The sequence below is a fragment of the Phallusia mammillata genome, chromosome 2, assembly GCF_965637545.1.
Source record: "Phallusia mammillata chromosome 2, kaPhaMamm4.hap1.1, whole genome shotgun sequence".
In the NCBI taxonomy this organism is placed as follows: Eukaryota; Metazoa; Chordata; class Ascidiacea; order Phlebobranchia; family Ascidiidae; genus Phallusia; species Phallusia mammillata.
This window is the reverse complement of record NC_137253.1, coordinates 8613876-8636415: the sequence shown is the minus strand read 5'-3', so window position 1 is coordinate 8636415 and position 22540 is coordinate 8613876. Positions and strand designations below refer to the sequence as shown.

The 22540-nt window shown below is 36.5% G+C and overlaps 1 protein-coding gene and 1 non-coding gene across 2 annotated transcripts; one reads left to right on the top strand and one right to left on the bottom strand.

Annotated features, from left to right (window-relative positions):
* Positions 1–10180: 10180 nt before the first annotated feature.
* On the bottom strand, positions 10181–12872 carry LOC145215360 (protease-associated domain-containing protein 1-like). The gene is made up of 4 exons (XM_080084047.1): positions 12626–12872; positions 11993–12206; positions 11075–11242; positions 10181–10661 (listed from the first exon to the last, which is right to left on the bottom strand). Exons 1-4 carry the CDS (start codon positions 12717–12719, stop codon positions 10547–10549), a joined length of 591 nt encoding a protein of 196 aa, XP_079940173.1. The 5' UTR covers positions 12720–12872; the 3' UTR covers positions 10181–10546.
* Positions 12873–16882: 4010 nt separating this feature from the next.
* Positions 16883–16957, top strand: Trnas-gga (transfer RNA serine (anticodon GGA)). The gene has a single exon. It is a non-coding gene; the product is annotated as a tRNA-Ser (tRNA).
* The last annotated feature ends 5583 nt before the right edge of the window (positions 16958–22540 follow it).

Here is a 22540-nt window from a genome sequence, read left to right as displayed (position 1 = left end):
CAAGGTAAGAGATACATTGTATCTGTTGGCAAAACAAACAAATGTGAGGCGAAGTTTAAAAACGTTTTGGTCGCAAAATACTCTTTTCATTTATGTCCATTCAAACATAATTTTTAGCGGTGGTGATTGTGGTACAAGTATTGCTCTGTCGTCATGTTTACTAATGTAAAACTTAATAACCGCTTTTCAGTTCACAATAGTACAACAGTAAAACTTTTTACACTCTTTAGAGTTTGTGCAAACTTTAACAACCAAAGCCGTCTGTTGCAAAGTGTTAGTTAAGGTACAGTTAATTACATCACACTTAGCAACGCCTTATCGCAGTTGGGTGGTGACCTGGTGTATGAGATAGAACTAGGTGACCTAGGTCATATTATTTTCACATATGATACATTTTGTTTTAAACTGAATATTGTTATTAGGTGACGTTTGGTCGGGGGTAAGCGCCACCATTACTTCGACGGAGCCCTTTCAGGTTGTATTCGAGGGAACCAGGGGCACAGATTTCAAAGGTGACATTGCGATTGATGACGTCACAATCAGACCTTTTAACTGTGGATTTTAATTGTATTTTGACGACATACAGATGAATTTTCAAATTTTAAGCCTGAGGACGCAGTTTTTTCACAATTTTGTTATTTTTGAAAACATGTGGTTCCATTTTTAAACATTTCTTTAACACTCATTGTCTAATGACCACAGGACTGAACATGTTTTTGTTTTACAAACACTAATAATAATTTAGCCTTTTTCGTGTAATAAATTCTCATAAACAATGCTCTGTCTAAAGCTTATTCCGCTTTATATTGCATATATCAGTTTTTTTAATGTATTTTAACGTAATTTCAACAGAATGTGGTGATTTTTTTTCGAATGTTTGTTCAATGTGACCTAATGTAAATGTGTGCACGACTTATATGTGTAAATAAACGGTGTAACAAATAGAGATGATTGTTTAAGCTGCATTAGAAATTAATAAAGGAATATGGACAGTGGTTCCAAACTTATTTGCTGTAACAGAAGCGCAGGTTTCGTTATTGTCTTCTATTCTTCTACCTCTAGAGCACCTTTTTCATGTCGTTTCCTTTAACAATAATATGTTTTGACGGACAGTCGTTTTACCACTTAAATTCATGAAAAAAAACATGAATCTTTACCGAATGTGTAGTACTTGGGTAAATAAAAAACATTAAAAAAGCCGAAACGCTGCGTTGAATATCAGGTGAAGACGATGAGACGGTAATTTAGGCAGATATTCTATTTGAATAAGGTGCTGATGAAGTTAAACGCGTTTTGGTGAAGTATATAGTTGGTTATGGAATGTTGTCGAGACTGATTCTGTTTGGCTCAAACAAACTATTAAAGAAGCTTATCTATGGTACAGTATTTGCGTAAATACAAATCTGGCAGATATCTGCAAAAGTAAGTACAACGCAAAACAAAATACATCACTGTGAAAATAAATATTTTTATAAAACCAGTCTTAGTGACATGCAAAATTGAATTATATTGGTGTGGCCTCCATAAAAATCATAAAACAAAACTGTTACACGTCTTCTGCACAACATTTCGATAAAAAAGTGCAACGCATTTACGTGTTATGTCTGATTCATTCATACAAAGCAAATGCAGCCAAACAGATAGCAGTCGATAATACATGTAAACTGTATGAATCATTGCACTTTTACATAGAGTTGCGTTACGATATGAATTGGGCAAACAAAATTTCGACAGAATTGGTGATAAAGTTTGTTGCAGTGTTTACTTCAGAAATGCTGTTTTTAAAAAGGTTAATTTTGTTGTCAGTTTGTTTTAGCGTTCACGCACAGGACCGCTATTTCTACTCAGGCAAGTTACTTTCATGGTTGTTTAATGTTGTAGTTTTTATTCTCTATCCATGTCGCTTTAACCTCCCCAAAAAACAATTCTAGAACTATAAAAAATTTAGAGAAAAAATGATGAAAGTTGAAAACTCTTTAACTGTTGATAGCACTTTAAGCAAGAAAAGTGATGTAACAAGCATTTTGTGAGTTATTTTTTGCAGTCATTTTTATCGTAGCAATACCCTTGTGTTAATTTTAGAATGTAATTAGATTTAGATTACCTTTGCGTCACGACGTCATTTTTTGTGAAGTCATAGTTTGCGTTCCTAAGTTTGTTAAAGTCAGTAAACGAAATTAATCAGGTTCCACTAAGGGGTAACAAATAACAACGATAATGAGTTAAAATCCAATGCCCTGCATGGGCTCATCTTGACGTGATTTGTTTCAAGAAATCTGTTTAATCGCGTTTTGCAGCCCAATACGAGAATCTTGGATGTTGGGCGGATAGACGTGATGTGAATGCGATCGCAAATGCAGAGGACCATCCACTATACAACCACGACAACTATAAAGCACGCCAACTGGTCTTTAGCAAGTGCGCGAGAGTAGCAGCTAATATTTCTAGCACAATATTCGCCATACAGGTGCATTTAAGTGCATTTTGTCATTTGCCAATTTCGATGACTGCGACGATGTTTAACTAAATTTTTATGGTTTTTTACCACAAACATTCGTACAGGATGGAGGTAAATGTGTCGCCTCCTGCAATGCTGAATCGAGATACAAAATGTACGGACATTCCACGGGTTGCCATGCCAACGGAAGAGGAGGTTTAATAGCAAATCAAGTTTACCGACTTATTACAAGCACCAGAGGTGTGCATGTTTTGTATTAAGGTTTCAATAGACGAACAGTTGAATATTCACTCGCCTGCTATAACGTTAAACTTAAAAATGTTTGTTCTATTGCCGATTATGTATCGTTAGTTTTTGTGCGAGTTTCCTTCCTGGTAACGCCCTGTATGGTGTTATTTCAACGATTTTGTTGGGTAGCGTGACATATTACCTCTATTACAAGTTATTATATACTGATGGCAACAACAATCAATTCACACGAAATATTAGTTGGAATTTAGTAACTTTGTTTAAATGTTTGATGAGTTACAAGATGATTGGACATCAATGACAATATTGATTTTTGTTAACTACTGTTTACCCAAATTAAAACACCTTTTAGTAACAAACATACTTAAATGTAATGATATTAGGTAAGTAACTTTCCCAAGCAATTGGTTTAAAGTATAGACTCTCAACATTGTTTCATGTACTTACCTTTACATACCTATTCACACAAAATCAATATGATGTTTTCTTAGGAATTTAGACAAAAAATCTTTTTTAAGACATATTTGTTGTAGTGCGTCTGATCGACCTTGGATGCTGGAAAGACAATTCTACTTCACTTGCAATCCCTAGTTTGGAGCACGACACTCTCTTGGCTTTCGAAGCCTACGAGTTGCGCAAGGCACCCATTGCTAAGTGTGTCAACGCCGCCTTCAAGAACGGATATCAAGTTCTAGCTTTGCAAAACTGTGGACGCTGCCACAGTTCTGCGGACGCCAACGAAACTTACCAACAATACGGTCGTGCATCAACATGTGCATATCAGGGAAACGTTTTAGTCAACCGGGTTTATCAAATAAAAATTGACCCCAAGAAAATTGAATCAAGCTATACCAGGCCTAACAACGAAATATAATGTTACTGCAAAAGCGAATAATAAACCTGTCAGGGAGCTTATTTTTATTAACCTAAAAATGCCAACTTACATGCTTGTCATTTGCAATGTATAAACACACACTAGCACTTAACATTTTGGTGTTTGCAGTAATTAAAATTCCAAAAAATACAACAATCAAATGTTGTTTCACCTGTCAGTGAATCATCTGAGTAATGTACAATTATCTGGTATTCGAAATTCCGCATAAAATATTTTTCACATATAAATGGCCATTGCATTGCACACTAACAAAAAACACTATCAATGAACTACAAAAAAGCCTTTGCTATGAAAATGTACCAATATTCAAATTTATTCAAAAAAGCAAAATTAGAACCGAGTGGGTATATGTGCTGGCTACAATGAAACTGACACATACAGTGTGCAAACTATGCTTCACACAGGCAAGGTACAAAAGTCTGCAAACGATTGCCACGTGACTCACTGTTAGATATGACGTTATATTTATAGTTTTTACCTTAGGGTTAAACAATCGCAGGGTTTAATTTAAACAATCGCGGGGATATACAGTACTACAAATGATTAATAAAAATAGTATGCTAAAATTTTAATTACGGACATTTGTTTTCAAGAGCAAAGCAAAACATATACGATAAAGTATTTATTTTGAAAGTTGTATATTATTAAATATTTTTTATGTCGTTTAAATTAACGTTTGGAAGCTGGTAAGGAGTTGGTATAAAAAGGCAGATAAATTAAGCTGCCAATCCCATCACGTAAGGAAAAAGTCTCAGGGTGTCAAATAATGCCGAACTTACATTCGAGTTTAGATGCAAACTTCTGTAAAATGGATTTGGTCCAACTAAGGGAACTGCAAATTACTGTGGCCATGCTTCAACGCAAAAAGTTCAGTAAAGCGCCAATCAAGTTTTGAATCATGACAAGAGATTCATACACAGTTTGCGTCCTTGCAAAACCGGAAATGCCACAATTACGGAGCAATTGGTGTAAATCGGACAAAAACTTTATCAGCCAAAACTTCGATTCGCAACATTTAACTTCTTGAACTGCTTAAACCCAATATAAGTAAACATATGTTACCGGACGACCGCCAAAAAAACACAATTAGACTCTAACGATATTTCTGCTCGAACAACAATGCATCGATAAAAACCTAATGTTGGTAAATTGAATTTTCAAACTGGACTTAAAGGACTTACTAGCGCGCAATGGCGAAATAAAGAACAATGTTTTGTGATAAGAATTGGTGAAAAGGATGTGTATCCCTGACCTAAAGCATCGGTTGCAAACGGTGACATTTTAAATTGTATTTATAGTTGTTTTTTACGCCATTTGGTGATGTTTGTTTGAAACTAACATCTAAACTGCGATAAATGGAAATAAATGTTAAACAACAATCATGACTCATGCTTAAACTCGCTTTCAGGTGACTCGGTATGACTCAGAGTTATTGTATTGCGCTGTTTTGTAATAAATTTGTGGACTCAATTGAGGTTTATTCGCAGTGAGCTGTTGTGTAAAGTTGAATAGTTTGAAAAAATTGAGTTCCATTGATGGAATTTGGAACAATGTTAATTTGGTGCATTATTTCTATGGCGGTCTCATTTCAAATTACCAATGCAAGTTTGAAAGACTATTATGTCGGTAGGTATATGTCGATAGATAAATACTACAATGTCTTGTCGTTGTTTTTTTAATTTTCATTAAGATGTTATTGGACAACGTTAGCGTGGTACGTACGGCGTGGGAATTTCTGCTGTAATGTAAGATTTTTTCTTTTGTTGAAAAGGGTTTGTGATATCAAACCCTTAACGTGAGAAAATTCCAGTGAAAAAATCAGTTCAATTTATTGTCTAAAATAATCTGATTTTGAAAGAAGGTAAAGTCATATACCTCCCTATTCAGCTGCATACGAAGATATTGGATGCTGGGCGGATGAACGTAGCATTAATGCGATAGCGAACGCAGAGGACAATCCACTGCTCATAGAAGAAAACTACAAAGAACGGGAACTGGCTATCAGCAAATGCGCAAGAGTAGCAGCTAATACTTCAAGCACCATATTTGGCATAAAGGTACTACACAGTGAAGTTAGTCCAGTCGTGGTTTCAAGATAGTAGATATACGTTGCCGTTTATCTCTACATATTCACAATAACTCAAGCGTCGTATTTTGTTGTGCAGCAGTACATGACACCATTGCTTATTTTGCAGAAAAGTGGAAAATGCTCAACTTCTTGCAATGCTGATTCAAGATACCAAATGTATGGAGCATCCGAAGACTGCAGGCCTGATGGAAAGGGTGGACCACAAGCTAATCAAGTTTACCGGCTTATCAGTGGTGCTACGGGTATATTAGCTAACGTTAGTGACAAGTGAATTACAAGCATAATCCCCATAAGCTATACGCACCGTTTTTTTTTGTTAATTTATTAGCCTGTTAGAAATGTTGAGCTACGCAAAACATATTACATGGGCGGTCGTTGATCGAAATCTAACATTAATTAACACGATTTTCAGGAAGTCAGAAAGGACGTGTGTATGCCCAGACATATGTTAATCAATACATAAACTGGTATGTGGCCACAGTTGTATCATCTAAAGTTGTTCATAGCGGTCCTCAGTGCATTCAGAGAGCAATGTATGCCCAAAGCCAAAAACAGACAAAAATTGAAAAGAACGTTGACGTGACGACTTGTATTGATTTTAGTAAATACGCAGTATGTAGAATAAGTATTAGGGGTAAAGTGCTCAAGTAAACAATGTTTTTTTTTTCGCATACACTAAACATACTATTCAAAATTGGTTACCAATCGCAAAATCAAACTCTTTCTGGTACAGTGCATTTGACCGATTTGGGATGCTGGGAAGATCAATCAGATCGTGCCATGATAAAGTTAAACGATGTGTTACTTTATGATAATTACAAACGTCGCAACATGTCCAAGGCCAAGTGTACACAAGTCGCCTACAAGCAAGGTTTTCGGGTGATAGGTTTACAGCATGGAGGAGCCTGTTTTGGTGGAAATGATGAAAGCTACAAAATATATGGACCGAGTCTAGCGTGTGAAGGAGACGGCCTCGGGGGACCATGGGGCAACCAAGTGTACCAAATCAAGATCGTCGAAGAAGAATTAGCTCTGAAGTAAAATAAGATCAACTGGTAAATTGGAACAACTTGTAGACAAAACATAAAATTTTGAAACACTTGATCACAACAAAACTGTCGTTGTTGTTGTTGGAGGCTGGCCTATTCTATAAATCGTCTTGAATAAGAATGACGTACCAATGATTATTGAGTGTACTGTGATCGCTGGTTTTGCTCATTGTGCAACGAGCTGCAAACTAAAGTTTCTTAAAAAAACAAAACATTTATTCGTTTTTGCTTACAAGTGATAGGTTGTGCATGATAGGTCGTTCGCACTTGATATCCACAAATAAAGCGACATTAAGTAACTAACCAATTTTGTGACATCTATTCATATTCTACATGAGTTGACTTTATTTCGCTTGTCAAAAGACAACATAGTGACATAAAGACACTAAACGATCACAAAGCCGGAAATAGCTGCGCAACGTTGAAACGTTATGGGGCGCAAAACAGTGGAGTACACAATTGGTGGATAATTGCTAAACGCGCTGCAGATATCCCGTATTATAAACCTTAATGTGATGGGCGCTCACCAGAGAATGAGTTTGGTGCAATGTGAGTAAAACACGACTAGAAGAGGAAACATTGGTGGAACCAGTCGAATAGACCCTAGAAACGAACCACTGGGGCCAGGGAAAAGAGGGTGTGGTTTTATGCAGAAAAAGTAGCTTATAGTAACTAACATCTGAAGAGAAATAATATGTAGAAAAACAATTCTTGTCCACGAAGCCTACTATAGTACTATGACTATGATACGAGTTGAGTTTGAGTTTTTTTCGCCAAAGATATACACCAAAACAACAGAAGTACAGCCATGACCTTGTTTACTAATCGTTGCAGGAGGTTAATAGTTCACTTATTTTGTAACCTGAAACCTAACAAATTCGGGGACTGTCACAAGTCTATTCAAAAGCATGAACTTTTCAACTGCGATACAATTGATATAATCGTTTTACAAAATCCTGACTAATGTGCGAACCCGGTTTTAGGTGCCACAGTGAAAAATATATGACTCAACCTGTTTGGAACGTTGTGTCGACATTTGTAGGTTTTTATTTTTTAGCAAGAAAAACGGCAAATGAGCAAGAGTTGTGTGCAACGTTGATCAATTCAAACAAAAACTTTTTGTCTTTTACGACAGTTGCATACGATAATCTTGGATGCTGGGCGGGCAAACTTAGAATTATTGCGACAGCAAACGCAGAGGGCAGTCCAGTGTTTAACGGATAAAGTTACAAAAAACGGGAACTGGCGATTAATAAATGCGCAAGAGTAGCAGTTAATACTTCAAGCACAATATTCCGCATACACGTACATACCTATTGGGCTTCGAATTTAGATTCCAAACTTATCTTGTGTATATTCAGACTTGTTTAATTGATAGATTTTCATCGTCGCTAATCGGTATAGTAATTAACAACAAGATACAGTGTTTTAAAACGACAGGGCATACAGGGCATTCGGTACACTCGGTGCATATCTTATCAGTCAAATAGGCTTCCAGCATGGAAAAAAGCAGTAAAAGTAGTAGTGTAACGGATCCAAAATGTTCGGGCCAAAACCGAAAATTAGGACAAATAGCCGAATGTCTGCCAAACTTGAAAATGGCGGGCAAAAGTCATCACTGGTCACAACCAAAGTCTGTATGAAACACAAGTTGCCTAACCCATTGTTACGCAATAAATCTCTTGAAACTTATTTTGTGTCCAAAATGATACAGCGGGTACAGGAAGTTGAGTTGAGTTTATTTCGCTCGGTGAAAAAATCGTAGTAACACAATTGCACTAAAATATTCACCTTGCCGGAGATAGCTGCGCAATGTTGAGACGTTAAAAAGCGCGACAAAATAGAGGGCACAGTTGGTGGGGATATGAGAAACGCGCTGCAGCTACACCGTTATTATAAGCGTTATGTGACGGGGACTCACATCAGAGGGTGAGGTTGGCGCATTAGGACGTCAAGACTGGGGGTGAAACGTTGGTGGAACCAGTCAGGTTGGGACCTAATCTAACCATCCGTGTTAGGGAAAGAGGGTGGGGTTCGACAGGAAAAGAAACCACCAAAAGAAACCCTGCCGGATAGTTTCGAGCGCCGGAAGAAAGGGTACAGAACACACATTGTGATTGAAGAAAACACATAAGTTGTCTGATTTTAAACTGGAGAGCTTAAACGGAGATTACAAAGTGGAGAGCTTCAACGCGAATTTAATTCGCCAAATTGAATGCAAATTTCGGGTTCTAACATTTCAACTTACTATTACAAGCTAAAATTGTTCATGTAAACTTCAAATTCGTGCATTATCACGCTGTTATCAATTGTTCGAACCCAAAAGTTTTTATTCGACTTGGCCTATCAAATTCGCGTTAAAGCCAACCAGTATGCAAAATCAGACAATTAATATTTTTTCCTAGCTGTTAATTTGGACACAAAATGGCGTCCATGCGGCTCTATCGCTTAACAATGGGTTGGACTAGTTTTGTTTTATATATACTTTCATTACTTTGGTCACAACTAAAGAAAAAAACATGACAGATAACAAACACTCAATTGTTCTGCTGTGCAATCAGTCACTGCTCTTTCAGAAGCTCGCACTTTTATTTGTTTTGCAGAAAAGTGGAAAATGCTCGACAGCGGACAACGCTGGTTCAAGATACCCAAAAAAATGTATGGAGCATCCGAAGGCCTGGTGAAAGAGAGGACCCCGAGTTAATCAAGTTTACCGGCTTATCAAGTGTTGCTACGGGTATATTACATATTTGTCTGGTTTCGTCGCTATTGCCTTGTTACTTGCCTACTGTAGAAATGTTTAAGATTAGAAGCATATACAAAATTTGTAGCCTACAAGCAAGTTCTTTAGCTGATAGGTTTGCAGAATAGGGGCGCTTGCTGGGGTGGAAATGATGAAAGCTACAAAACGTACAGACCGAGCATAGGTTCCGAGCTACACGGCCTCGGAGGAAAATGGGCCAAAAAAGTTTACCAAATTAAGATCATTAGAGAACAACTCTTTAGTACAAAATGCAATCATATTGACTACATTTTTTTCAGGCCTGGAAATACAGTTATTTTGTTCGAATCCCATTCCAGAAAAGAATTTTCCAGTCTCTGACTTACCTCCAGTCCAATCACTGTAAACCAAGTCCCTTTTAGTGTCTCTTTAAATACTCAATGTAGCTTATGACTTTACTTACTACAGTCAGAAATTCTGCTGAATATACTTAGGCTACAAGTCCTACACTTCCTTCCAAGGGAATGGCCAAATGTAATAGACAGGCATCCAAAAGGCACAATAAAAGAAATAGCGACTGGAGCAAAATAGGCAAAAACAGTTTGGCCACTTGTACATTATTGCACAAAAAATGTTCAGTAAGGGCTTAGCCTCTTAGGCAACACATTGGCTTCAAGGGAGTAAAATAAACCATCAATTGCAAAGCCAGCTTGTCAATTTGTCAATCAGCTTCAGTATCACATAACAAGCTTTTTCACATATTTCATACTGTGAAAAATCCAAGTTGTACTGTAGCCTATTTAAACCGTTTTACTATTTCTAGTGGAATTATGTACACAGAGGAATATGTGCAACTAGTCAAACAACAGTTGCTGAAAGCTTCAATCATACAATAAACATCAATTACAATATATATACTAAATACCCAATTGTTGTAAGCCATACATTATCTAAAAAGTTTGCTACTATATGCAAAGTATTCTTGATTAACAGTACAGTATGCAAATACATAAAATATATCTATTAAGCACCACAAACTAAAAAAAGATATCAGAAGCTCGTCCATCACAGTGTTTGGAAAATATCACCAATAGTTCCATGGGGGATGGTGAACCACCATTCTGTTAGTATAGTTTACTGGCAAATTGATAATTGCTGCTGGAAGATTGTGACTTTTTAAGGACTCTGTAGTCATTTTCCTACAAAACAAATGAAATTTGATATGTTCGTTTCATTTGTAACCCGAGTTGGCATAAAATCGCCTAAATGTTTGATGCCCACAAGGGCCACAATCAGTGCACTATGAGGTGGCCTTGCAAGTTAATAAATCAACCAGAATCAATTTCTTTCTTGATGATAAGGACATAGATATGATGAGAAAAACCTTGTGAGCACAAGTTTGTTGCAAGTCAAGAAATTGTAACACACTCAATTGTATGCTATTCAACAATATTTACTAACAAGCACACAATAAAAACAAACAAATTTAACCTTATCTGAAAATGAAAAAAAATGCATATGTATTTTTGTAAAAAATGCATAAAACCTTACACACTACGGTTTTTGTCTATCTTACAGGCATTGTGCTTTCGTAGTAAATACAATTTCTTACCCATCTTTTCCCAGCATAAAGTATGACGGTATCCCAACCCTCCTGTTAGTTTCATCTCGTACCAAGTCAATCCACTGGTCAATATCATCATGTTTGTTGTCCATAAAAATAACAGATACTGCTCCATACAATTCAGCATTGACAGCTTTGGTCATAAATGAACACTCCCTGTAAATTAAGCCAACAGAAATGTTTGAGATGCTACCTCAGGTGTATTATGCAGTAAACCTCTCTTATACCGGATTCAGGCATTTTGGATCTTCGCTATATTGGACAAAACTTGATATAAATGAGTTTTATTGTGGTAAGACTTAAACAATTCGACATCGGTTAATCCGGATCTCCGCCTAATCCGGACAAATGTTTTTGGTCAAAACTGGTGCAGATTAACCAAGATTTACTGTATTGACAAATTTTGCTCCTACAGCAGTCTTCAGTTAAGATGAACATAAATTCATAACTGGGATCAGCCCTGAAGCGTCTATGCAGACCAGCGATCACGGCACACACATATATAAATCACAGTACGCCAGGCCCATTGAAAGCGCTATACCGAATCAGCAGTCTTATTGCAAAATAACCAGTGTTTCAACATCCTGTTTTACAAGCTTGAATGATAACATACTACATTATAGTAAAATTGTTTTTCTAAAAGCACAAACAGTCCTGACTGCACCACAAATCCACTAAATACTGGCAATTATATGACAAGACAACTTAAGTTTAAGGAACAAAAAGAACCAATAACAATGTTTACTTGACACTGCAATACATTATTTCTAATATGTATTTTATAATATATAATATTTTTTTACCCAAATAAATTTTGACATTTTGGGCCACAAAACCATACAAACTAACTACAGCCAAAAAATTCAAACAAACAACAATCAGCTCATCATAGAAATATGTACTTACCCACGTTCTATTAGTGCTACATGACCTCTTAAAAGTTGTCCGTTTTCAATTAAGCGACCACAAGCATGTGGGGGGTTCGTTGCAATCAATCTAATGTTGCGTAATTGACTGGAAAACGTGTCGCTGAAATCTCGAGCTTGTCGTATTTTGTATGTGTACGCTACATCCTCTGGGTACACAACGTCAAGATAGAGCTGCTCATTTAATCCATATCCTGAAATTTAACAGGAGCATAATGTTTCAGCAAAGATTCTGTCAACTGTTTATGATTCATATTAATCTGCTTTTTGAAAAAAGAAAAACTGTGAAGTCAAGAGAATTAATTTTAGATGTTATATTCAGTGGTGGGATCCAAATTTTTTGTAGTCGGTTCTATCACAAAAGTCATATTTTTCAGCCGGTGCTGTTACAAAAAGTCCATTGACAGTAACCATTAATTTTAACCGGTGCGCTGATCCTATAAAATTTTGTAAGACGGTTCTACAGAACCGCTGAATCCCACCACTGGTTATATTGAACACCATCAACCAATATCGATAACAATACTACATCTACATAAAAAACACAGCCATTAACCAGTACAGGGTACAGGTTGGTTACCAAAACACACAAAAATTAAATTAAATTCTTTACCTGTTACCGATGATGTCCAGGAAAGCAAATTTGTCCTGATAGCCAGGAACAGGAAAGTGTAAAGTTTCAAAAGTTCCTTGTTTGTGAGCCACATCAACTTGAAATCTGTCAGCTAACAATCGACACACAATGTTTTTAGGGACTAAACAGTTTGTGGTTTTATGTTACGTATATATTTAAAACAGTATGTTACTATGTGTCAGATTGAGTTCAAAGTCTAATGTCAACCTGCAAAAAACTAAACATTTTAATGAGTTGTTTCAAAAACACACAACTGAACATGAATCCATTGCAAAATTGTGTACTTCGAACAAGCTTACAGTCACATTTTGCATGTTTAGTACATAAAGGATATTCATGGTCGCAAATTTGTAAAGCATCCTCATTGTGAAAGAAAACTGACAGGGAAAATTGTGAAATACATTAAAACATTATGCACCAAAATAATGGACTATAAAGGAAGTGTGTAGACCAGGGATAATGCAAAAGAAGCATGAGTTATCAGCAGCTTTCAAATTGTAACAAAAAGTAAAATATTAAAGCCTAAGAATACACATCACCTTTTATGTATACAGTATGACATTCTTAATGTGCATAAATTTGCATTCTTGTTTTTTATTGATAATATATACCTCACCCATTCAAAATGGCTTTAAGCAGAAATGCGTCAAAAATCAAGACATGGTTGGTGGTTTGTAGCTTAGTGGTAACACCAAACTATATGCCCTGTGTGTTACACTTTTTACCATTCAAGCAAATGCATTTGCACACCTGTCACATCGCGAGAATATTAAAGTTAAAGGCATTAGTTGTGTTTCACGATAAACAGTTGGATTACCAGAAATTCTGTAGCAAACCATTCAGTTTTTCTACCTAGAACATCTCGAGCTGGAACAATACAAGTGTGGTCAATGGCAACCTGATGCATTTGTGTTTGTTTTACTTCAAAAGCACTATTTAAAATGTAAACAGGTAACAAAAAAAACGAAAATTCCAAAATTAACAAATGCAACTTTTCTTGGTTACCAAATGGTCACACCAACCAATAGACGATATGATTGAGAATGGCCATGTCACCATACAATCAACGGTATCAAATACAAAGTAGAGCTGACTTAGGATGGGACATACCCAGGTTTCACCCAAGTTTTGTTTCGGCCTTGTATTGCGCGGAACCTTGGCCACACAGCAGTTATAGCCATTCGTGCACTATACTGATGCTTTGCTCTCAATGGAGGGCGAGTTCTAAATGAAAATGGTGCAGGTTTCGGGAAAGTAGGTTGTGTAGGAGTGATAGATGTTTTTCGGGTGACTCTGATTGCGCGGTTGCAAAATGTTGTGTTGTCCAAAGCAAGAGCACTTTCAACTGAACTTTCTTCTTCAAATTCAAGATACGCAAAACTAATACAGAATAAAAACGTATTAAGATGCCATGAAAGAATAAATTTGCATCGCAATGGTTAATCTATTTGAATCATTGGATGCAGCATTAAAATCCTAAACCAATAAAAAAGTATCCAATGGAATATGTCAGAACAAATAAATAAAAAGGTTAATGTATGCAGCGTAACAGATTGCAGTTGCTTGTTAGGGTGGCTAGTTTTGCCAATATATTCTAAAAGATCTGCACAAACTGCCGAAATTTTTAAACTACTGGTAAGAATCAAAATACATTTATCGAATGAAATATTTGTGCTTACCCTTTGGGGTGTCAAGTGAAAGAATCTTTAAGAATAGTAACCCTTTTGACCTTGCCACAAATACCAAAATGTCCAGAAAGTTGTTTTTCAGTGACAGAAAAATGTACATTTGCAACATGAATTGATTTACTGAGGTCAGGCTTTGCAGGAGCAATAGCCACAGCTTTTACCACAGCAGACGTCTGCTTGATTGCAGCCAGCTGCTCCTGTTGTAAGTTTTTGAGTTTTTTAGCTGCCTCCTGCATTTCAGCAACTTTTCCTTCATGCTGGACAACTCATCATCACTAACAGTTTCTGGTGGTTGCTCAGACAGTTTATCAGAACTGGTGTGTTTTTTGGTACTAGTTGAAGCTTTAGAATTACCTGGAGCTGTAATTGGAATTGCCTTAAATTTTGGGTTATTTTGTAGGTTAGAGATTGAAGATGGTTTGCTGACATTGTAACATCACAAGCTTTACCTACCTGGGCATTGTGTTCGCAACAGATGGCGATGTGGAGGCAGACATAAATGCCCGCATCGAAAAAGCTGTTTCTGCTTTCAGAACGCTCAACTCTGTTTGTCAAGCTCCAAAGTTTCAAGAGTGGTAAAGATCACACTGTAAATGTCCATTGTGATGCCCACTGTTTTGTAAGCGAAACCAAGAAAATGACAGGCAAGCTGAAAAAACACAAAAACGTCTTCCATCAGCGTTGTCTCCAAAGAATCCAAAATACAGTATTACATAAAAGGACCACATTGCAATCGATAAAGTGTACCGAATTTGTGGTACAAAGCCTCCATGTACCATCGCGTTAACACGGAGATTCAGATTTGCGGGACATGTGTTAGTGTTACGCATGTCAGGCAAACGGGCTCCGAAAATCGCTATGAGCTGGACTCTGCAAGGGCAAAGAAGAAGAGGAAGGCCAAACCTTACCTGGAAGGAGACTTTTCGCAAAGATCTAAGAATTAGAGCGTTAAAAATGTAGGAGATTATGGCCATCGCAAAAGACAGAAAAAAGCGGAAAAATCTTGCTGCCAAATCAAGAGCGCGCGAAACTATAATAACAATAATAATAATACCCTTACGTGTCTGTGTTAAAAAAACAAAGAGTTTTTCTGCAAAATCCCTTTTTGAGCCACTAGTTTAAAATACTGACACCAGATTGCGATACAGAGTCATATATTAATTAAAAGAGCAAATCACCGTCATTCTAAACACTAATGGGAAATCCCCTCCAATGTAAAAATAATGCTGAACAAGCATTTTTACGCGAAGAAAAAAGACTCGATAAGACACGTACAGCCCGTATGGAAAGCAGAACGCGCTGTAACTATTCCAGTCCTAATTAAAGCATAAAAATGTACTGCTGAGTATCAAGAGGAGTACTTTGTGTGAGTGATAAGCTTTACAAGCATCAGCTAAAGACAATGAGTGCACAGAACCGAGACCAGCCCGGGATGGAAATGCAGGAACGGTGTTATGGTACATAGGATTGGTTTTGTATAAGTGTGGTGAAGTTTAAGTTGGACTTGAAATTTTCAATTTAAACTTGTTACGGACCTGACTTAATTTTTTAGTTTACAACGTTTTGTTAACCTGACTTTTTTCGAAGCCGGAATTATAAGCGATTAAGTAAATGAGATCATAAAATAAATGAATAAATAGCTAATTCCTAATTATGGGCACGCACATGTTGTATATTAATTTAATTGTTGTGTACCTAATATATTCTGCATATATTTTATGTAGGCTTTTTTTGGTTAACTTAATGCTAAGCTACATATTCGGTCTCAATTCGGGCTTTAAAGGCACCATCGCATTGGGATTTTATGTTGGAACGCTTACAAATCTGAATCACTATAAACGTCATGTTCGGCGACCAGCGAGGTTTTTGTTTAAAGCTGTTTTAAGTTGCAGTTATATTTACTACTTTGTAAATTTACTATATTTTATATTTACTACTTTGATCAAAAGTCTCAAACTAATATTATTTTGAGGGCCAACAATTTTTAAAGTGAGTCGAGGGCCGAACTAGCCACTGCAAGAATCCTTTAAAACGTCGCATCTAAGCCAACTCTATACCTTCACTAATAATGAGTCCAGCAGTCACTGGCTGGGCTTTGTATTCGGCCCGAGTAAAACACATACCTTTTCGTGGGTCGCACAAATACACTTGGCCCGTGAGCCGCGTGTTTGATCTCCCAGTCGTAGATTTTACCACAGCCAACTTAATACAAAGGTGTACATATTTTTCTGCACCTCTTCTCAAAACTTACAACAAAGCTAATTGCATTGTTACAGCAGTGCAATTGCAATGTGTCTTTCTTTTTGTTGACATTGGAAGTTGGAACCCCCTATATAGTTATACTAAAGTCGTCATAAACCAGTGGTTCTCAAACTTTTTGACCGCGACCCAAACCTGAGTTATATGAACATCTCACGACCCAAGCTTCAAACATCAAAAAATGTTAAGATGAACATATCTGGCGATCCCCTACTACGAAGCTGATATGTGCAGCATACGAGGCAGGCAACGGTGCTTGTGATTCGACTTTCGGCGGATTCTCCACTGGGCCTGTTGTAGCTCAGTTGGTAGAGCGCGAGTCCCGGAAAGACTCCTGTCGTGGGTTCGAATCCCACCGCAGGCTAGATTTTTCTAGCCTATGCCTTGCCATATGGTGGTGAATGCTTGGTGACCGGCTGATTCGGTATAGCGCCTTCAATGGGCCTGGCGTACTGTGATCAAAAAAATTATTTTCTTCTGATATGCATGAAAAAAGACGCAGACAGCCAGTTGTAGTACACAGTACTATGAAACAATGATTGATTTATCGTAGCGTGTTTCTTAAATTGAAATTTGTCCTTCATAAATCTTCAATGCACGTCTCTATTTTTCATTCAAGAGACCACTTGATATTTATATTCAGTAAAAGTCTGTGATTCTGTGATTCGACTTTTAACTGTCCTGTTCGACAACGAAACGAACTGCAATTTCGAGGCCACGTCGTCGCCGCATAGCATGCCAAAATGGCTGCCGGCTTAACGAGGTCGATTCGTTCGACAACACTACATAACACAACACACATAGTGGCTTTGCAGCATGATCGTTGATAGAAGTGAATCCCAAATCTAAACATGTTTCCTTGTACGAATACTTGTCCTATTATTCCCCGTGTTACGACGTTACAATCGCCATGTGCGTCACAGTAAAGTTGGAAGCCTATTGTCGTCTGTATATGGTAATGATTGGTTCATTTTACTGTACAACGTGGTCGAGTGAGTTGACTTTGCTACTGCATTAAGTAAGTTTGTTTGTGTTTGCTTAATGCAGTAATAGTTCGTTCAGAATTGAATCACTATAGCGCGACCCATTTTTTGACCCTGCACGACCCATGTTTGGGTCGCGACCCATACTTTGAGAACCACTGTCATAAACAATACGGTGAATGAACGCATTTGCGCAGTGTTGACATTGCTGCAAAGAACGTAAGTTCTGGTTTTGCAAGATTTCAAACATAATAGATCGCATAAGCTTCTAAGGTATTCTTAAGTTACATATACCGTTTTGTGACATTTCTGTTGTCTTGCGCTTTCGAGAAAACTTTGCACCACCAGAATGAGAAACAACGAAAAGCTTGAAACCATGATAAGAGAGACCAATAAAAGCGTCCAAAGCAATCGAAAACTGATGTGGTTGAGTTTGATTTTTCCGCTTCTCATTTTCACTGTCGGATTTGTCGCTTTTCATTTCTCGGTACGACTGTGCAAAAATGAGGTTCAGCAAAAAATCATTTTTTTACCTTATCCTTATCCTAAAAATATGGTCAAAAATTTAAAGAAGGTAAAAAATGAACTTTTGAAAAAAAAGTGTTAAGTGGTTCCTACACTTTTTTCAGAGTGCACTTTCCGTCACTTTTATGTGACCAAATCATTTTATCTCTCTACGTGCTTTAGGCCTCACACAAAGGGTGACACGAACCTTTCAGTATCGTTTATGTAAATATTGTAGTAGTAGAACAATAGGTAAAACTTTGCTACATCCTTAACCTCTGAGCAATCCCTGTTTCGGTCACTTATATTAGGTTATGTATGAATAGCGTAATATGGCTCTGCTGTGGTATATGCAAAATACACACATACACATAAATATAGTTGGGTCAAAACATTTTACACGACGTATATTTTTTGGTAAGATTGATAATGTCGGCACATCAAAAATACATTTGGTTTTAGATTTCTGCAAAAGAAAAGGAAACAAGACAAGGTAAGAATGGACCATTTCATTTTGCAGCATAGGCCTAAACGTGAAATGTCCAACATGTTAAACAAGAGGAAAAATTAAAAAATAGGAAGGCAATTAAAATGGCGTTGTGGGGAGATTTTTAAAACTGTTTTACTTATTGTACCTTCTCTCCCTAAGCCAATGGTTTTTATTACTTTTTTATTATTTTTTCAAAACGTTCCCTTAGTCATTATTTCAAGGGCTCGCGGTCTTTTAGCTGGAATTTGTATTTCAGAAAAACGAAAGTTGATTGCAGGATTTTTGCTTGTTATGCAAAATTGCGCATAATAATGTTCCAAAGACAGCTTGTGACATCACAGACAAGACAAAAAAAGCATTACGATTGTGCGCGAACAATTGCATTTTTATTAGTTGTCATTCAATAAAAGCTATTGTTTAGCAATGGAGACAGTCGATTCTTAATTCTAATTTGTTTTAACCCTTTAACTGCCACGGGCGTAAATGCGCATGGAGACAGGCCTCGTTGTTAACAGCGACAAAAATCGTATTAGTGCGAATTTTTTTTCCAACTGGGGTGCGTTAGAAAGCTTATGCATATTGGCTTCAATTTATTTGAAAAAAATGATATGTTAGTATTTGAAAAAAATTAATTACAGTAAGGAGAAAGTGAAAATTCAGAAAAAAACAAGTTTTTTTCAAATTTTTGTTTTTGAGCCGTTTTTTGATATTTTACGCTTGACTGATTCACAGACAGCTGCTTGGAGTTGATTTCAGGGCTTTGCGTGCGTGTTGCAGCCATCTTTGTTTACAATTTGATATGTGTTGAACTTGAAAGTGGGTAGTTACGGCCTGCAAATTTGCCTTGATTTGCTTGAATATACAAGTGTATGAGTCAGTTTAGCTTTATTATTAGTGGTGACAACAGTTATTTATCAAGAAAACAACTGTTGCAGAAGCACTTTGACTTTGGAAGTTGGTGCTTGCTTACCTATATTATGATTGTATCTGGCCCACAAATGCATTTACATTTGTCAAATGATGAGGAGATGTGGCCTCACGAATGGACAACAAATACAGAAGAATCAAGGCAAACTACCTTGGGAAGGCTTGAAATTGTGTTTTTTCTGCAAACTTATATGCACTGTGTTTACAAATTTTACATGTTGTGGTGTAATAATACCTAATAAACATTCCATTTAAAAAAACTTGTGAATGCATTATGTGTGTACAGCTGGTTGGTAAACATTATAATAAGTCAGTGAAATGTCAAATTAGCCCATAAATATTATTGAAAACAAGTTCCATACCCTCAAAAACATTAATTTTATCATTTAACACTGTAAAATAACAAACTGAAATTAATGATTATGACATCATGAGCTAATTAATGACGTAATCAATATAACACAGATAAAATTTTGTAACGAAGTGTTTGTAAAACAACTTGTAACTAATAATTGTAACGAAAAACATCAATAAACTGCAATTTCTTGAAAAAATAGAATTAAAATGACGTCATTTCATAGGTGATGACGTCATCGAAAAAATTTTTATCTTAAAATTGTAGAAAATTATATACCCAACAACTTTCCCAGAGAAAGTTTTTGCCTATCTTCTATCGATTTTGCATAAAACCTAAAAGAGCAAGAGCATGTCTAAACATCATTTTTTGTCAAAACAAATTCGGCAGTTAAAGGGTTAAACTTATTCAGTGGCACAAACTGAGGCTAAATAAGATTATAGAAATACTTCAACCGCTTCGCGGTCCCCCCAAAACTGCCTCACGGACCCTCAAAGGACCGCGGACCCTCAACGGACCGCGGACCACAGTTTGAGAACCGCTGCTCTAAGCTTATATGGACACTTTTACACAATGGATTTCGTGATTGAATGATCCCAAGCTTTACCTATATGAAAAGGTTGCGTAGAATGAATGTGCCTGAAACAGCGACAGGAAAAATGCATCGACATGAAACCAAAAATACAATGCTTCCTCTAAGCAAATTGATTGTTGAATTGTGAATCGTGATTAAATTGTTATGAAGCGAATGTTTGGATATTAGGCTATACTTTTGCAAAACTTGACATCATTGCAAGTTTTCGCTAAGTGTGGCATCCAGTGTTCTCCGGTGTCCACAAAATAAGGCTATATTACCATCATTCTTTACCATAAAATACAAAGGGTTTAACCACAATTAGGTAAATAAAAGTTTGAATCGTTCGACTATGCTGTCCATGCAACAAAGCTTTAGTTTACAAAAGCTGGTTCTGCAAAAAATGTGTTAAAAACACGCGAATCAGATTCACAGCAATACAGTTTTAAATTGAATCAGTCAAATTTATTCATACCTATTTTTCAGCTTTCCAAACCACCTTGTTGAAACATATCAACAGTTCAACTGAAGCAATTCAATCTGCTGAGAAAAGTTTGGCCGTGTGGAAAGGTAAGATGCACGTTGCTGAAAATGTCCAATAAAGTTTTGAAACTTTGTTAAATAATGATCTATCTGTTATGTAGTCCTTTTACTTTGACGTAGTATCTGAACGTAAACATTACCAAATATATTACTTACACCTTACATCACACAGCTTTCTTGTTTTCATAAGATATGAAACGCGAAATCTCTTTAAAATCAAAATTACTACTAGCCCAGCTATATAAGTCACGCTGGTTTCTCATACATTTTTGTGCACCTAAAAGCAATAAAACATCATACATGATTAGATGCTGCATTTGCACTGTTTCGTCATTGATGTAAGATATTAAAATATCGTTTTTAAGTGATAATCAACCTTTGTCGTGTATCCACAATAAAACATGTTTCTTTCATCCAGCTATGAATGCAAATTTTTCGAGGCGTCTCACCGCAAAAAAAAAACATCGGTTACATAAAAACGAGTTTGAAAGCTTTGAAAAGTGAAACTTTACCAATGTTACCAATGCCTTGTTATCATGGTAATATGTTAAGCACTGGAGTACTACACGCAATCCTACGAATTATACGTGAATTTTGCCAAAGAGAACTAATGTGCGAGACTTTTAATGGACACTCGTGCGGGTTTCAACCTTTTTTTTCGTTTTAAATGTAGCCCAACTCGTGACTTCCGTGACAAGGGGTTTGAAGTCGATTCAGGAGCAGCATACAAATTATCAGTGACATTTGCTTCATGTTATGATTTTTTAACCGGTAACATATCAATGTATTTGGTTTCTATACATAGCTATTTGCAATAGTGTCATTTGAAAACCCAGAGCCAATATTTTAGGTGATACACGGTGAAAATGTAGTTAGAAATGAGTTTTTTTTTAAAAAACAAATATAACCCTATATTGATGGTTGTTAAAAATAAGTTTCAATCACAAAAAAACACGAGCTGTAGCAAAGTTGATAAATCTTGAGCATCACGTGACTCCGCATCCGTAATAAACTCATTTACCCAAATCGTATTGCGCAGAATAATTGATCCCAACAATAACGGTATGAAAAGGTTTTGAAATGTTATTGATCCCGAAATAGCGACAAGAGGTTTCGTAAGGTATAATTGTTCTTTGAAATAAGTAACAAAAAGTTTACCGTACGAAAATAAAGTTGAGATATTGCCGTAAAGTAGATTGGTTATTGAGTTTCGATCTTGGTTTAAGTGCCGCAAAGCGAGTTGTCGGTTTGCTATAACAATTGTTCCAAGCAGTTCTTCTTTTTCACCTCGCATGTCATTTGTAATTATATCAGATCCGCCGTGAATAAAGCTTGGTGACCTATGCTCTAGTCTAGTTCATAGCCTGTGTCCAACAATTTTTAAGTCATCTTCACTTCTGGTGACCTCTCCTAATTCAGAAAAAGCGAAGCTTGGTGATTTGTAACATTTTTACAACTTTGTCTACTCTAGACACATTGCAGCATAACATATCAACCATGGAATCGAAACTTGCATACTTAAAAGGTAAAACTAACACCCTAAATGTTATCCCTTTATTTCTATTTTAATT